An 18,501-nucleotide genomic window follows, 5' to 3' on the forward strand; every position below is an offset into this window, starting at 1 on the left:
AATTTGAGGGCCTACATTGAACTTTTCAATAGGTACTATATGATATGACCCTATAAAATAAATAAGCCCTTTCTTTGAAATAGTCTGATATAAAATGACTAATATGGAACTATGTTTACATGTGATTACACATATATAAACTATATCAGATGGCTTACCATCTCAGGGAGGAGAAAGTAGAGGGAGGAACAGAATTTGGAACTTAAAACTTAAAAAATGTTAAAATTGCTTTTGCATGTAATTGCGGAAAAATAAAATGTCATTTAAAAAGAGAAAGACATGCAAATATAATACATACACACACACACACATATGTGTATGCATATGTATCTCACATAATGCTGTGGATAGATACATATTACATTAGGACTCAATGTCCAAAAAATACAACATTCATAGACTGAGACTCAGTGAACCTTTTTATACCACGTGTGTATCTTATTTTTAATCCAATATTTATAATACAGGTAAAAATTACAGAATCACAGAATGTTCAGCTTTAAAAGTCCCACAGGGCCCTTCAAATCATGGCAGGAGTGTGTTAGCATATCAAGATGGTGTCACTAAATTCAGCAGTTAAACTTCCAGACTGAAGAGTAATGATAACACCCCCTAATTATACTTCAGAACTTCAATGGATCTTGGCATTCCAATGCCTAGCACAGTGCTTGGCACATAGTAGGCACTTAATAAATGTTTATTGACTGGCTGACCCCATTAATGTAGGTACTCTCTCCAGTGGTACAGTGGATAGAGCAGTGGACCAGGGAGTTAAGGAAGGTGGGGGTTTTGAATCTTGTGTAGATGCTTACTATCTGTGTAACCCTGGGTAAGTCACTTAAACTTTCTGGGTCTCAGTTTCTTCATCTTTAAAATGAGAAAGCTGGATTGGAAGGGACTGAAGGGTTCTTTCAAACTTTAAAACGATGATGCTATGACTTTTGTATACACCCTCTCATAAGTATATAGAAGAGCTACCACAATATGGTTAACCATAGGCCTTTGCCATCAATTTCCTTTCTGGGGCTATCCTAACCTGCATAGTGGTTTCTCTGTGCTCAGATAGGGCAACTAATTTTACCATTTGGCCATGGAAACTGTAATCAGGAAGGACAATCTGCGTTTAACAAATTACTTATTTTCTAAAGATTAGCTCACACTTATATAGTGCTTTAAGATTAAATATAAATGGAGTTGGATTATCTGGTTTTGAATTATAAATACCACCTTATATTCCTGGAATAGTGCAAAGTCTATCAGGGGTATCTCTATGTATAATGTACACGTATATACTGTCACTCAATATGAGGAAGGCATATGTATATGCATATGTATGTGTATATATATATATATGTGTGTGTGTGTGTGTCTGTACATACAAATATGCAAATGCACATGAACATATATAACATGTACACTCATCAAAAGTGGCCTGGTGCAGAGTGGATAGGCGGCTAACACTGGAGTCAGGAAGACCATTGTTCAAGTCCTGTTTCTGATACATGCTAATTGTGCAATCCTGAGCAAGCCAATCAAAAACCCTCTATTGTCTGGCAATTCTCAAAAGATAATAAGTCACAGATGAGTTGCTGATTTATATTAGTTCAGGAAATTCCCATTCTAGAAGTACCTCACACCAATGAGACTGTAGGTTAACCCCACCCCGGCCATTAATGTACCATCAATTAAATAAACAAATTTCTGGATTATTATTAAAAGAATGCAGGTAACATCTTCAAGGACATGTGTCTGTCCTTATTTTATCATAATATTTCTATTCCCTCAGGCTTTGAAATGTTTTCTTAAGGAAAAAAAAACCTTCTGCTTAAATGTTTTCTCTCTGATGGCGTGTAACTTTCAGATGTTGGCTGGGCATAATTTGTTTTCAGTGAGTTTTCAAATATAGATGTTTGATCAATTTTTAAGCTTCCCATCAACAGCTCTGGGTGGGTTCACGCTTGTTTGTCTGTCTGTGTGATCAGAGGGATCTGCTTGTAGCCTTTGGGTGCCCCCACCTCCTTTTGAAATGTTTGGCTTCAGTCTCGAAAGTTCTCAGGCACATCTATTTTGGTGTGTTTCACACCATAGATTTTAACACCAAGTAATCTTTACAAGTTTTCTTCTTAAAAGCTTAGAGAATTAATGTTTTATATGAATTTAGGGAACTGAAGCTTGTCTTCTGCTTGGTACACAGCTGAGAGCTAAAGTGAGCCATGCAAATCCTACATGATATCTTGCAATGGATGAGTATCTAGATGAAGTGTTCCCAAACTTTTTTGGTCTCAGGACCCCTCTGCATTCTTAAAAAATTTTGAGAATATCAAAGAGTTTTTGTTTATTTGAGTTATATTTATATATGTTTACCCTATTAGAAATTAAAATGTCTTCTTGTTCTTTAGTCATTTTCAGTTGTGTTCGACTCTTTGCGACCCCATTTGGGGTTTTCTTGGCAAAGATACTGGAGAGGTTTGCCATTTCCTTTTCCAGCTCATTTTACAGATGAGGAAACTGAGGCAAACAGGGTTAAGTAACTTGCCCAGGGTCACACAGCTCATAAGAGCCTGAGGCTAGATTTAAATTCAGAAGATTTATCTTCCTGATCCCAGGCCTGGCACTCTACCTACTGTGCCACCTAGCTACACCACTAAAATGTCTTGGTATTATGAAAATAATTTTGACCTCACTGACTCCCCTGAAAGGATTTTAGGACCCCTCAGAAGACCCTAAGACTATACTTTGAGAACCACTGGTATGGATTATTCCATATGAGAGACAGCCTTGTGTAGTGGATGGATAGTTGGCCTTACACACAGAAAGACCAGCATTTAAGTTCTTTCTCTGAAATACAGGATGTCTCCAAAGTTTTAAGAAAGTTTAAGCTTTTATACCTTAAAGCTGACCAAAGACATGAGGGATACCCATATATTTTCTATATAATTTTGGAAAAGTCATTTAGCCTCTCAGTGTCCTGGGAGACTTGCTAAGACTCTAAGTTACAGAACAATGGCTGCTCTGTACTGGAAGAAGGAACTTCCTCACTCAGAGTTTTCCGTACCAATAAAATAAAAACAAAAATTTATATACTGTTAAGATTTACAAAGCATTAAAGCCAAGGTGGTGGAGTAGAGAAAACACTCAGCTGAGCTCTCCCAGTAAACCACTCCAAACTACTTTACAATAACACCTCCAATCAAATTCTGGAGTACTAGAGCCAACAAAATATCAGAGTGAGATATTCTTCCAGCTCAAGTCAGCTTAGGAGGTCAGAAAGAGACCTGTGAAGTGGGGCGCTGTTTGGCCAGGAGTCAGTGTGGATGTAGCATTAGTGGTAGGGCTAGCAGGTGATAACAGAAGTGGCAGCAGCTTCAGGAGCTTTCATGCCAGATCGGGTATAGGGACCTGGCATCTGGTCAGTGACTACAAGGGACTCCTGTGCTAGTAGTAGACATGGAACCAGATGCTGTTTGGCAACTCCATTGCCTGTGCTACTTCTGGGTCATAGTTCAAGGGCAGAGAGGAACATTTTTGGTCAACAGTGAGCAGAAGCCCTAAGGAGGGCAGTATTGCTTTTGGTCCCAAGGGGTCAGAGACCCTGAGGAGCAGTTATCAATTGCAATTCCAATACCCAATCACGGAGCCTTCATAGGTAAAGACTAGAATACAGATCAGGAGAGCAATAATCACATCTCTACCCAGGTCACACATTTTGGAAGCTCCAGAAACTACTAAACTCTTGAAACTAGCTCTGAAAACAGCAGTGTGTGAAAGCCTGAAGCTTGAGACAGTTCTCTCCCTCTACTCCTCAACCAACACTAGGAACAAAGCCCAATTTTAGCATAAAGTTCCAAATCAAGAAATAGGGTGGGAAAATGAACAAACAACATCAACAAAAAAGAACTTGACCAAAGTCTACTATGATAACAGAGAAGACCAAGATATAAACTCAGAAGAAGACAATGAAGTCAGAATACCTACAAGCAAAATGTTAAAGAAAAAAAATGTGAATTGGACACAAGTCCAACAAGAATTCCTATTTTGCCCCGTGGCTCTAGAATATCAGGGCAGTTCTCCTTCATAATTTCTTGAAAGATGATATCTAGGCTCTTTTTTTGATCATGGCTTTCAGGTAGTCCAATTATTTTTAAATTGTCTCTCCTGGATCTATTTTCCAGGTCAGTGGTTTTTCCAAGGAGATATTTCACATTGTCTTCCATTTTTTCATTCCTTTGGTTCTGTTTTATAATATCCTGGTTTCTCATAAAGTCACTAGCTTCCACTTGCTCCAATCTAATTTTTAAAGTAGTATTTTCTTCAGTGGTCTTTTGGACCTCCTTTTCCATTTGGCTAATTCTGCCTTTCAAGGCATTCTTCTCCTCATTGGCTTTTTGGAGCTCTTTTGCCATTTGAGTTAATCTGTTTTTTAAGGTGTTGTTTTCTTCAGTGTATTTTTCAGTATTTTTTTGGGTCTCCTTTAGCAAGTCATTGACCTGTTTTTCATGGTTTTCTCGCATCCTTTTCATTTCTCTTCCCAATTTTTCCTCTACTTCTCTAACTTGCTTTTCCAAATCCTTTTTGAGCTCTTCCATGGCCTGGGACCAGTTCATGTTTTTCTTGGAGGTTTCTGTTGTAGGCTCTTTGACTTTATTAATTTCTTCTGTCTGTATGTTTTGGTCTTCTTTGTCAGCAAAGAAAGAATGCAGAGTCTGAGACTGAATCTCGGTGCGTTTTCGCTGCCTGGCCATAATCCCAGCCAACTAACTTGACCTTTGAGTTTTTCATTGGGGTATGACTGCTTGTAGACTACAGAGTTCTATGTTCCACATTTGGGGGGGAGGTGCCAGCTCTGCCGCACCAGCACTGCTCCTTCCCCAAGGACCCCCAACCCGAACTGGGCTCAGATCTTCGGCAAGCTGTGCACCCCTGCTCTGATCCGCCACTTAATTCCTCCCACCAGGTGGGCCTGGAGCCTGAAGCAGCAGCAGCCGTAGCTGCCCCACCTCCGCTGCCCCCGGGGCTGGAAGCCGAACCGCGAACTCCTTCCACTCCCGCAGCTTTTCCCACTAACCTTCTCAGCAGTCTTTGGTGTTTGTGGGTTGAGAAGTCTCGGAACTGCCGCAGCTCCCTGAATCAGGGCGCTAGGGCCCCCTCCGCCCGACTTCTGGTCTGGATGGTCCAAGTCGCTAGGCTGGGCTCTGCTCCACTCCGTTCCCAGCTCCCAGCTCCGTGCGGGATAGACCTCACCCAGAGACCATCCAGGCTGTCCTGGGCTGGAGCCCTGCTTCCCTCTGCTGTTCTGTGGGTTCTGCCGTTCTAGAATTGGTTCAGAGCCATTTTTTATAGGTTTTTGGAGGGGCTCGGCAGGGAGCTCAGGCTGGTCCCTGCTTTCCAGCCGCCATCTTGGCTCCCCAACAAGAATTCCTAGACGAGCTTAAACATAATTTTCAAAAGTGTTTGCTTTTGATTACTTCTTCCCCCTATCTGCCCTCCCTTCTATTGTCCCCCTTTTTATCCCCTTCCCCCTACTTTCATGTGGGGTAAGATAACCAATTGAGTGTGTACGGTACTCCCTCCTCAAGTCAAATCCCATGAGAACAAGATTCACTCATTCCCCCTCACCTGCCCCCTCTTCCCTTGCAACAGAATTGCTTTTTCTTGCCACTTTTATGTGAGATAATTTACCCCATTCTCTCTCTCCCTTTCTCCCTCTCTCAACATATTCCTCTCTCGTCCCTTAATTTTATTTTATTTTTCATAGATATCATCCCTTCATACTCAACTCACCCTATGTCCTCTGTCTATATATGTGTATATTCCCTTCTGGTACCCTAATACTGAGGTCTCATGAATTATACACATCATCTTTCCATGTAGGAATGTAAACAAAACAGTTCAACTTTAGTAAGTCCCTTATGATTTCTCTTTCTTGTTTACCTTTTCAAGCTTCTCTTGATTCTTGTGTTTGGAAGTCATATTTTCTATTCATTTCTAGTCTTTTCACTGAGAAAACTTGAAAGTCCTCTATTTTATTGAAAGTCCATATTTTGCCTTGGAGCATGATACTCAGTTTTGCTGGACAGGTGATTCTTGGTTTTAATCCTAGCTCTATGGACCTCTGGAATATCATATTCCAAGCCCTTTGATCCCTTAATGTAGAAGCTGCTAGATCTTGTGTTATCTTAATTGTGTTTCCACAGTACTCAAATTGTTTTGTTCTGGCTGCTTACAGTATTTTCTTCTTGATCTGGGAGCTCTGGAATTTGGTGACAATATTCCTAGGAGCTTTCTTTTTGGGATCTTTTTCAAGAGGTGATCAGTAGATTCTTTCAATTTCTATATTCTACCTTCTGGCTCTAGAATATCAGGGCAGTTCTCTTTGATAATTCCTTGAAAGATGATATCTAGGCTCTTTTTTTGATCATGGCTTTCAGGTAGTCCAATAATTTTTAGATTATCTCTCCTGGATCTATTCTCCAGGTCAGTGGTTTTTCCAATGAGATATTTCACATTGTTTTCCATTTTTTCATTCCTTTGGTTCTGTTTTATAATATCTTAATTTCTCATAAAGTTACTAGCTTCCACTTGCTCCAGTCTAATTTTTAAGGTAGTATTTTCTTCAGTGATCTTTTGGACCTCCTTTTCCATTTGGCTAATTCTGCCTTTCAAGGCATTCTTTTCCTTTTCCTTGGCTTTTTGGAGCTTTTTTGCCATTGGAGTTAGTCTATTTTTTTAAGGTGTTATTTTCTTCAGTATTTTTGGGGTCTCCTTTAGCAAGTCATTGACTTGTTTTTCATGGTTTTCTTGTATCACTCTCATTTCTCTTCCCAATTTTTCCTCTGTTTCTCTTACTTGCTTTTCCAAATCCTTTTTGAGCTCTTCCATGGCCTGAGACCAAGTCATATTTTTCTTGGAGGCTTTTGATGTAGGTTGTTTGACTTTGTTGACTTCTTCTGGCTATATGTTTTGGTCTTCTTTGTCACCAAAAAAAGATTCCAAAGTCTGATTCTGAATCTGGGTGTGTTTTGCTGCCTGTTCATGTTCCCAGCCAACTACTTGACCCTTGACCTTTTTGTAAACGTATGACTACTTGTAGAGTAGAGAGTACTTTGTCCCAACCTTTAGGGGCCTTGTGCTGTTGTTTTCAGAGCTTTTTCTACACAGCAAGCTTTGCCACACCAGCATTCTTCCTCCCCCAAGAACTGCCAGCCTGGACCGCAACTCAGATCCAAGCATGCTTGGCACTTCTGCTCTGATTCGCTGCTTAATTCCTCCCACCTGGTGGCCTGGGGCCGGAAGGAACTGCAGCTGGAAGCAGCCCCAGAGCTGCACCACTTCCTCGCCCCTGGGGCTGGGGCCGACTGCACACTCCTTTCACTCCGTTCTAGCAGTTTTATCCACTAACCTCTGTTGTCTTTGGCATTTGCAGGTTGAGAAGTCTGGTAACTGCCACAGCTCAATGATTCAGGGCCCTGTGGTCTGTTCTGCCTGTGTCCCGGCCTGGTTGGTCCTGGCATGGCCCATGCTGGGCTGCACTCTGCTCCCAGCACCATGTGATAGACACTTCCAGGCCATCCTGGAGTGGAGACCTGCTTCCCTCTGCTATTTCGTGGGTTATGCAAGTCTAGAATTTGTTCAGAGCCATTTTTACAGGTGTTTGGAGGGATTTGGGGGAGAGCTTAAGCAAGTCCCTGCTTTCTAGCTGCCATCTTGGCTCCACCTCCAAACATAATTTTCAAAATCAAATATGAGTAGTAGAGAAAAAATTAGAAATAAAATTAGAAAGAGAAAAAATTAGAAATAAAATTAGAAATAGAAAAAAATAGAAATAAAAGAAATGAAAGTGCAGGAAGGAAATCATGAAAAGACAATTAACAGCTTGGTAAAAGAGGCTTGTGTTTATCCTTAATTTTCAAAGAGGACCATGACATCAGGGAAGTGATGACATGACTTGCAGTTGACTTTGATTTGAGTGAGGGAGGGCTGTGCAAGGTCACCAGCCTCACTTTCTCCTCCAGAGCCATCCGGATCCAGTGACCAAATATTCATCAGGATGACTGGAGATGACACAGGATGCAATAGGAGTCCCTGGCCCTTTTAGGCTAAGGCCTTTTCACGTACTCACTTAGAGTGAGGGAAGGCCCATGCAGTGAATAGGCCTGCCTATCCTAGATGGCTCTGGAGGAGAAAGTGAGGCTGGTGACCTTGCACAGCCCTCCCTTACTCAAATCAAAGTTAACTGCAAGTCATCTCATCATTTCCCTTATGCCATGGTCCTCTTCCAAAATGAAGGACAAACACAACCTGTGAGTTGACTGTGCTACCTGAATGGGGACACAACTAGTTGGGTAACTATATAATTAAGGCAAAATTCATGACTTCAAAGATAACCATGAATATGCCTGAATGGTCCAGAATCACAGGATATAAGGAATTCTCTAAGTAGAAGGCAGAGGAGTTAAAGCATTTATTGAAACTCAAAAGTAGCAGACCCACGGACCAGTGTCCCCAGTTCGACATCCTGGCAAGAACCTTCCAAAACCAGTGTGCCCGTCTCACAATAGTGACCAGGAGGCCACAGAAAAACATTATGGCAGCAAGCCAAGCCATACTGGTGCTCCCCCCCCCCGCCCCCAGTGCTATAGTCCTCCAGTAAGAAGACCACCCACTGGCCTCAAGCCCCTGCTCAGCACTCTCCGGTCTCCACGAGGGTCAGTCCTGGTTTTCTGTAGCACCTGCTGCCGTAGCCACAGCTTCCACCACTTCTGCTGCAATCTCCAAGCTGTGTTCCAGCTAGCTGACTGCTTCCTCTCTCCTTAAGCTCTTAACTGCTCTCACCAACTGCCTCACCAACTGTCTCTTAGGTCTGCTCCAACCGTTCAGCAAGCTCCTCCCACCACAGGATTCATGTCATCACGTGGACCAGAACTCAGGTGCCTACCATTGGCTCCAGTCCTAGCCACTCCCCCCAGGACCCTGAGAGCTCCACCCCCAAAACCCACTCAAATGGGTGGGAAAGATCTTCCCATTCATTGATTGCCTTACAGTAACTCAGCTTGTCCTCTCTCTCTCCCTCTTCTCCTCCTTCTCCTCTCCAAAAGAAGGTAAATGTTGATGGCCAGAGGCTGCCCACTTAACTTGGGGTTTGCTGGCTAGATTTCCTTCCTTCCTTCCTTCCTTCCTTCCTTCCTTCCTTCCTTCCTTCCTTCCTTCCTTCCTTCCTTCCTTCCATCCCTCCCTCCCTCCCAGTTTGGACCACAGTAGGTTCATGCCCAAGCTCCACTTAATGGCTGTATTTTGAGCCCTCCTGGCTTAAAGTGAAAGTCAGTGGCAACTGTTTATCTTTGTAACAGCAACCCTGAAGGTCTTCCCCTCCCAGGTTGATTTTTTTTTTCTGATGAAAGGGGCCATCCCTTGACTCAGTTCTTAAAGGTAAAAGAGGCACAAAAATACTGAAGAAAAAACACCTTAGAAAACAGAATTGGCCGAATGGAAGAAGTACAAAAATTCACTAGAGAATATAATTCCTTAAAAATTAGAATTGGGCAAGTAGAAACTAATGACTCCATGAGACATCAAGAAACAACCAAACAAAGTGAAAAGAATGAAAAAAAAATAGATGTGAATTGTCTCATCAGAAAAAACAAATGACCTGGAAAGTAGATTGAGGAGATGCAAAACTCAAAAGAAGCATAAAAAGGTAAATATGAAAGAGAAATCGTAAGGGACTCAGTATAGTTAACTATTTACATGTAAATTTCTAAGATCTGTTATCTTTAGGGTTGTTTCAAAGGATTCTACATGGAAAGAAAGTGTGAGAGTGAGTCAATTATGTAAAAAATATGGACAGGCAGGAAAGAAGAATACCCTGGGAAAAGCAGGAAAGGAGCAGAAGAATGGGGAAATGTTTCTGTAGCAACAATTTGGCTAGCAGCTGCTGTATGCGTGTAAGACCCAACAAGACCAGCAACAAGAGCGGCCAGCACAGGTTCTTTTGATCTGCTTTACTAAGGAAAGCAACATTAAGGGGTTAACAGTCTTACTTTAATCCAACAGACAAATATCATTCACTTAGTTCAGGAGGAAAAGCCAGCAACCTGAACTTCAGAGCAAATACAAACAAATTACAAACATCAACAGACAGACCTTGTCTGATTCAAATCACAATTAATAGTTACCGGGAAACCATCGACATCTGGGTTGATGAGCCCCGAGGCTCTTAACAATGGCTTGCCCAGAGTCATGTGCCACTCTTCCAGTGAGTGAGAGCCTCCAGCAAACAACTCTGTTATCTTTTTATAAGTCCTTAGATGTCATCTGATAGATCAGAACTTAGGTGCATACCATTTGCTCTGGTTTTAGCAACTCCCCTGGGGGCCCTGGGGGCTTCCCTCTTCTCTCAAACTAGTGAACTAGTTTCCTAACCAGCCTGGGGCTTCATACCTAATTAGTAAAAGGGTGTAGGCCCAGGGTTTAGCACCTAGTTAGACTCAATTAAAGACACTTAATTAATTTAGCATTCTAAAACAGTAAAAACGCCCACCTTAATTACCAATACAGTGTCTCATATGAAAGAGGTATTCAAAGAAAAGCTTTTACAGTGGAGGGGGAAATGGTGGAGGAGGGACACTGTTTGAACTTCACTCACATCTAAATTGGTTCAAAGGGAGAAATATGTATATATATGTATATGTGTATGTATGTATATGTGTACACACACACTCAACTGATAATAGAAATCTTTCTTACCTAACAGGGAAATAGGAGAGGAAGGGGATAAGGGGAAAAGGGAATGGTAAAAGTGAGAGCAGATGAAAGGAGGTAGTGATCAGAAGCAAAACAGACTTTAGAGGAGAAACAGAATAAAAAGAGAGAATAAGAAACAGAAGAAAATAGGATAGAGGGAAATGCACAGTTAGTAATTATAACTATGAGTGTAAATGGGATGAACTCATCCATAAAATAGAATTCTATAGTAAAATGGATTAGAAACCAGAATAACAACCAGGATCATTTCAGAAAAACCTAGGAAGTCTTACATAAACTGATGCAACATGAAGTGAGCAAAACCAGGTGAACATTGTACACAGTAACAGCAACATTGTAAGGATGATCAACTGTGAAAGACTTAGCTACTCTGATCAAGACAATCGTCCAAGACAATTTCAAAAGACTCCTGATGAAAAAGAATACTACCCACCTCCAGAGAGAGAGAACTGATGATTTCTGAATTAGATTGAAACATACATTTTAAAAACTTTATTTATTTTTCTTGTTTTATTTTTTGTCTGTTTTTCTTTGCAACATGGCTAATGTGAAAATATGTTTTGCATGACTTCACATGTATGATCAATATTAAATTGCTTGCCTTTGAAGAGGGAGGAAATTTGGAACCCAATTTTTAAAAAATGATTATTAAACATTTTTACATGTTGGGAAATATTTAGCAAAATAAATAAAAGCATTTTAAAGAAGGAAAAAAAAAGATTCGCGAAGTATTTCACTTGTCAGATCAGTGGCTTCTGATTTGAAATCAGTGCCTCCCACACCCTACCCCCATCTCCAACTTAAAGCAAAACCCAAACCAAAGCATTTAGCCTGGTTCTAGTTATTAGTTTATTGGCAGGATGAATTTGATTTAAATAAAGCTCATTTAAATAAAATCAGAGTGTAACATAATTGAGAAGCCTGGATCGAGTCTTTTTTCATTCTATGAAAAGTATACTCTTTTTTTATAACAGTAGATATTCTTCACAACTCAGAAGGAGATTTAAGTTTCCATGTATTTGCCTTCTTGGGATTTTGCAATTCAAGTGAAGATGGGCCTTAAATGAATGTACGTAAATTGGTATAGAGACAATAAGTTTGTTATATATCCTTTCTGTGTATGCCATGTCTGGGTGATACAAATCCACAGTTTGGAGGAGAAGCTAAGCATCTCTTTGATGCTTTATGGGATCCACTAAATTGATGGATCTTTGGCTCCCCTTGGTAAGAGCAGTTTTCCTTCATCTTCTAAAACCTGAAGAAGTGCCTTAGGGATTGGACCTAATATTGGTGGCTCTAAATTCTTTATGGTTACTGTGAATATATTGTTTCAAATACTGCGTAATTAGAGGTTATTATGATTCCCCATTTTTGATGATGTATTTGAGATGGAACAGGGTTTAAGTTAAAATTCTATCTAGTTCTTTTCTATTTGCAAAAATTTTAGGAAATTAATTTAAATGTCCAAAATCTGATTTAAATAAAAACAGAATGAAGTTTTGTTGTTACTGTTATTTTGAAACGCTCTATTTCTAGCTACCCAGTAAATTTTACATCTGGAGAGATTTTTCAGTAAGCAGTAAGAGCTTTTTCTGATAAAATGTTCATTTTTTTTGATTAAGTAAATTGAGGACTCTGAACGCTCAAAAGTAAATCACAGCAAAAATTTAAATTCTAGGACCCTTAACAAAACTTAAGGACAGCCCCTCATTATCTCCTTCCTCAACTTTTCTTCTATTCCTCCCAAAACTCTTCACACTGTTCAGTGTGGGAAGAGGGGTGTGTTCTAGCCATGTGTGGGTTTCAAAGTCCTTTACGATCTGCTTGGGCTTTAGTAATGCTTATAACAAAAAAAAAGAAGAAATACCTCATTTACAATTTTATTCATCTAGAAAAGAAATGAAAAGAAAAAATGCTTTAGGAGGGGTATCTTAACCTGGAATCCGTGAATTTAAAAATATTTTGATAACTATGTTTATAATCCTATGTATTTTATTTTGTGCATTTTAAAACACTCTGAAGAGGAATCCATGGGGTTCATCAGACTGCCAAAGAGGTCCATGAGGACAACGACAACAAAAGGATTAGAATCCTTGTTTAAGGAGTTAGTTGCCTGTGTCAGAAGGACAGAGGGCATAACAAGAGCACCAGTGGAAATGAGATTATGTAGCTTACTAGCTAGCATCCATCCATGTGCCACAGAGTGAGACTTCAGCTCTGAAGCCTCATTAACCTGATGGGATTGCATTCACTTTTGAGAAATATGTTGCTGGTCATGTGATCATTAATGCCTTTTGCTCAACTGAAAGTTAGGCTGGGAATTTTGCAAATCTGTAGGGGAAAAATCAAAACCAGTAAATTAGTGGTGTGAATATTCACATTTCAAAAGGATTTTTCAATTTGAGAGAGATTCCTTTGAACAATGACCTCATTTAGTGTGTGTATGTGTATTCTTTTTAAAATGCTTATTTGATTTTCCAAAAGAAAAATCTATTCATATGTAATATGATTCAGTAAAAAGAGTTTTGGCTGAGAAATTGAGAGTTATAGCTCAATGCCTTGCACCTAAGTGCTTAATAGGTATGTATTGAACGTAATTGTTGATATACTGAACGTAATTGTTGAACTGAATGTAATTGTTATAACTATCTACTACTTGTATGATATCACTCAGCTTTTTTGGACTTCATTTTCTTTACTGGGAAAAAGAGGAAGTTCTATTAGATTAGTTCTAAGATCCCTTCCATGATGACATTCTGTGAACTTTTCAGATCATACCTATTGTATAAAAATCAGATACACGTGCCCTCAGGAAAAAATAAAAAGATGCCCACTGTGCCATCTTTCTCCAGTGTCCTAATCATTCTGTTGGTTAAAATGGAATCTCCTGGAGAGAAGGGATTATTTTATTCTTCTTACTTGTATCCCCATCACCTAGGACAGTGTTTGGCACATGGCAGGTGTTTGATCAATACTTTTTGACTGATTGATTTGTATCCTGCTAATATTCGGTTCAGTTCAGATTTAATAACACAAAGGACAGTTGCATGTGGAGATCAAATGAATGAAGCTTTATAAGTGAGAACAGAGGTGGGAGGGCAGCTTGCCTTAGTTATGGATGGCAGCTGGTTAACAATATCTCTGGATACAGTTACAGGTGGGAACCATCTCGATAACTTAAAGCCCTTTGTTTCTAGGTCATCTACCAGACCAGAAGTGGCCAGTATTGAACCTGTGGATCTGGATGAACGGCAGTGCTCTCAAAAGGCAGTTGTACAGGCCCGTCTGTCCCAGCCAACTCGCCTCACTAGCATCATCTTTGCAGAAGATATCAGTAAGCACTCTGCTTTTTCTTCCAGTGACATAACCCTTTTGAAAGGCATATATTGTTGATGCCTTTTCTATTTATATCATATTTATTTCTGGTTGAAGGAAAAACACCTCTTCCCCTTTTCAGATTAAATCCTCCATCCTTTTTTATGAGAAAAAATAATTAGGCAAATGCAATTCATACAGGGAACCCCTCTGACAAAACATACAATGTTCTGGTACAATATTTTTAAAGATCAGCTGAGGCACGTGCAGCCCAGTGTTAGACTCTGTGGGGATACATAAGGGGAAAACCTAGTCTTTGCTCTGGGGTTATTCTGGCCACTCTACTAGAGACCATGGGCCAGGATATGGTTTCTGCTGGTGTTCCAATGTAGTGTGACATACAGTCAACTCAGTAAACATGTATTAGGTTCTTGCTGTAAACTAAGACTGTACTAAGTGGTGGAGTACGTTGCTTTGTCCCAAAGACAGTCTCTTCCCCCAAGACACACACACACACACACACACACACACACACTCACACACAGAATATCTAGATGCTTCCTGGACATACTAATTTATAATCCCACAGGTAGAGTATTACACAGAGGAATGTCAATGAGAATGTATGACTCAGCTCAACTACTGTCAAGCTTTGAGTTTTTCCCATGTGTGGATTTTCCCATGCTTATGGTGATTAAACCCAGACCCCATCTACATTCTTTCACTTTATCCCTCTCTTAGCTTGGGACCTTCATTTCTAAGGTGCTTACCTGATACCAAAAGTATAGCTCAGACCACTTTAGCTCAGAGTTATTTCCCAGCATGGTGTTACCTCCAGGAAAGTGTCTGAAACTTATACACACAACAGTCTTTACTCTCTGTCTCTTAGATTGGATGAGTTAAAAATCTGTGTGCATCCATTATCGACTTTTAAGGACCATCAAAGACTCCATTCATGAATACAGACCATTTCCTATTTATTTTAGCTGATGACAAACATCGAAAACAGGCTCATTCATCTTACAAGCACATTTTATTAGAAAAGTTTGTACCAATTCACTTGACCACTTTGGATGAGGGGACTCAGATTGTGGCTGGCAAACAGTTTGTCTTTAGGAGAAATTGCTGTTTCAGAGATTAGACTTAAAAGGTTGGCCTTAGTAATACTATATTCTAAGCCAAAGAGTTTATTGCCTCAGCAGAATAGCATCACTCTTAAGAACTGATTTTATGGTTTGGTTCTGATTCCTGTTTTTTAGTGTATGTGGTTTTTAAATTTATGACTGGATAGCCTGGTGTCGTGGCTAATTCTGGCCTTGGAGTCAGGAAAACCTTTAGCCTCTGATACGTGACTCCAGAAAAGTCACTTAATTTCTCCGTTCCCTCAGACAACTCTCTTACATTTTAAGTTGCAGAACGGTTGCTGATGTGCCAGATGGATGGAGTTTTCTTACTGGCAGTTCCCTATACCAACTAGATAAAATATTTCAACTCCTCTCCTTCTAAAGGGCCAGACTAAGGATTACAGGGAGAGGGGCAGTATCCTGTATTTAAGGTTTTGTCGGGGTATGGGCAGAGGGTGCCTCTCTGTGGGGCTGTTAGTCTGAGTACCTTAGGGAGGAATAAGGTGTTTTATCATAGGTTAAATTCTAAGGGAAGAGAAGTTAATATCATCTTCTGGAGGAGCCAATGGTGTCTGCATTTAGAAGGGAGGCTTAGAATCTTCTCTCAGCTTCCATTTTGTGGTTAGGGCCCCTCTGAACCATGTGAATGAGCTCACTGGACACCTTTTATACTGGTTTGGGTTGTATTTCCAGGCTTTTCCTTTGCCACACCACCTGCCCCCTTAATTTTCTGGCAACCTATCCCTGACCCAGATGAGGTCTTTGACCTAGCAGCTGAGTAGAGAGGAGGAAGGGCAGGAGGAAGTAGCAAGAATTTCAAGGCTGATCATATGTGTCTGGGCCATCTCCTTCAGTGACTGGCCAGGTTCTGCGCTGTGATGCTATTGTGGACATCATCCATGGCATTCAGATTGTCTCCACCACCCGAGAACTCTACCTTGAAGACTCTCCCTTGGAACTGAAAATTCAGGCTCTGGATTCAGAAGGTGAGTAGGCTTCTACATATAATTCATTCAAAACCATTTTTAAAAATCGTTCTTTTCTTGCCTTTCTCTGATTTTTTCAAAATATTTGCCTTCCTTTACCTGCATTTCCCTTTACTATTATAGGACTTTCTTAAACTTTTTTCCTCATTTACCCTGAGGGAGTGTTAGGACTCCCAGAGAAAGAAGCTATTCCCTCTGACCCCCATCCTCCCAGGTGGGTTGAGAATATCGTTGTTCTCCCTTCTTAAAGTGTAAGTGGCCCCTTTCAACATATTTTCTTTTAAGACTTGATGGCATTGGGCCCAGGACACCAGAAAGAGTTTGGTACTCTCTCTGCCTGGCCCCATGTGGGCCTGCCTCTTATGCCTGTTTACACATTGGCGGTCTATGGGCACATGCAAAGGAAGTTAGTATTGCAGAAGAGAAAAGCTGAAACATTTACTGATTTAGATCAAGTGACTCACTGTGGCTTTTAAGCCACTGTCCCCTTCATGACTTTGGGTTGGGATGGCTCGCAGCCAAGACCAGTTTGTTTGTGGAGTCCTGTGTGGCTTGTGGAATCAGACTGTGCCCTTAATGCTGGAGTTACACTAGAAAAAAATAAACACTTCGAAAACTTTCCACCTTGCCAGTAACGCTGCTCCGTTTTGCTGTGCTAGAAGACGGAGTGATAGATGCAATGCTGGATGACTTCCAATTGGTAAGCCACACTGTAAATACTGGGGCAAGTTTTACCTTCCAATGTTGTAATATCAGTCTGGCTTTTTTGACCAAATTCTATACGGGTTTGCATGGTATCATTTCAACCCCATGGAATTGGCACACTTGAAAAGCTCTTTGCTCCATGAAAAATTGTTCTTGCATCGTGGTTGAAATCCTGCTTAAATGAGGACTTAGACTGGCAGGTATATTTCCTTTGCCCTTCCTGTGCTCTGTGAACATGTGCCATTTTAATACATATACATACACATGTGTATCTGTACATTTATCCATATGTATCATATGTGTACACATTATATATATAACATAGAAGATATAAATAACTATTTCAATATAAGTAGTTTCCTTTGTAATCCTCTGCATTTTATTTTATGCACTTAAAACATTATTTTGTGAAGGGCCCCCTAGGCTTCACCAGGTTGCCCAAGGCCTCTATACTCAGAAAAGGTGAAAAAACCCATGGAGAGAGCCAGGCTTGAAGTTGTGAAATCCTGGATTCTCGTCCTGATTCTGACACATAGTTGCTTTGTGACCCTGTAAGTGGCTTAACCTCACTGGGCCTCAGATAGCTCTCTAATATACTAAATTACAGTTAAGTTGCTGATCTGCATTCATGGAGGGAGTTTCCAGGATGGAAACTTTCCCCTATCAATGAAAGCACAGTTGCAGATTCCTCTTCCCCCACGCCCAAAACAGTTACATTCAAATAGCAAGTCAGAAGAAAGAACATACAAGAAATATTTGATCTTGAAAGAAAGTAATACAGTACATTATTACAAAGAGCATAGTTTTAGATATTTTAGCTTCTGAACCTTCAGATATTTCAGGATTCATCTCAGGTTTACATCAGCCCATACACCTCTTTTTCTCATCTTTTGAAACAGTCACTTCCACCGGGCCTTAGATCACGCAGTTTTATATTGTCCCTAATTGTTGTGGGTCTTACTTCCCCATTCATTCATTCATTCTTTCATCAGACATTCGTTATTCATCTGCTAGATGTAATGAACGTCCTGTGTTAGGCATTGGAAGCAATACGAGGTGTCCCAAAAGTCTGAGTGCAGTTTTAAGCCATGAGAATTATATGGCTAGGGTACTCTCAGGGGTTAGACTAGTTCACAGCTTCACCAACAGTGTATTAGTGTGCCTATTTTCCCACATCCTCTCCAGGATTTGTCATTTTCCTTTTCTGTCATCTTAGGCAGTCTGATTGATATGAGGTGATATGTTAGAGTTGTTTTCACTTGCATTTCTCTTAATTGTTAGTGATTTAGAACATTTTTTCGTGTGATTATTGACAGCTTTGCTTTCTTTCTTTGAAAACTGCCTGTTTATATCCCTTGCCAATTTATCTATTGGGGAATGGCTCTTATTTTTATAAATTTGGTCCAGTTCTCTCTATATTTCAGAAATGAGACCTTTATGAAAGAAACTTGCTGCAAAGATTTTTCCCCAGCTTCCTGCCTTCTAATTTTGGCTGCATTGATTTGTTTGTACAAAAACTTAAATTTTATGTAATCAAAATTATCCATTTTACCACCTGTGAACCTCTCTGTCTCTTATTTGGTCATGAAATCTTCCCCTATGCATAGATC

At 40.2% G+C, this 18,501-nt stretch overlaps 1 protein-coding gene across 1 annotated transcript in view; it reads left to right on the top strand.

Annotated features, from left to right (window-relative positions):
* The window catches only part of NUP210 (nucleoporin 210), a 177,669-nt gene that overhangs the window by 22,527 nt on the left and 136,641 nt on the right, over positions 1-18,501 (top strand). The window contains exons 2-3 of the mRNA XM_036737668.1: positions 13,959-14,095; positions 16,055-16,186. Of these exons, the coding sequence (XP_036593563.1) occupies positions 13,959-14,095; positions 16,055-16,186 (269 nt within the window). The remainder of the gene's footprint in view (positions 1-13,958; positions 14,096-16,054; positions 16,187-18,501) is intronic.

Source organism: Trichosurus vulpecula, chromosome 9, assembly GCF_011100635.1.
Source record: "Trichosurus vulpecula isolate mTriVul1 chromosome 9, mTriVul1.pri, whole genome shotgun sequence".
Classification (NCBI taxonomy): Eukaryota; Metazoa; Chordata; class Mammalia; order Diprotodontia; family Phalangeridae; genus Trichosurus; species Trichosurus vulpecula.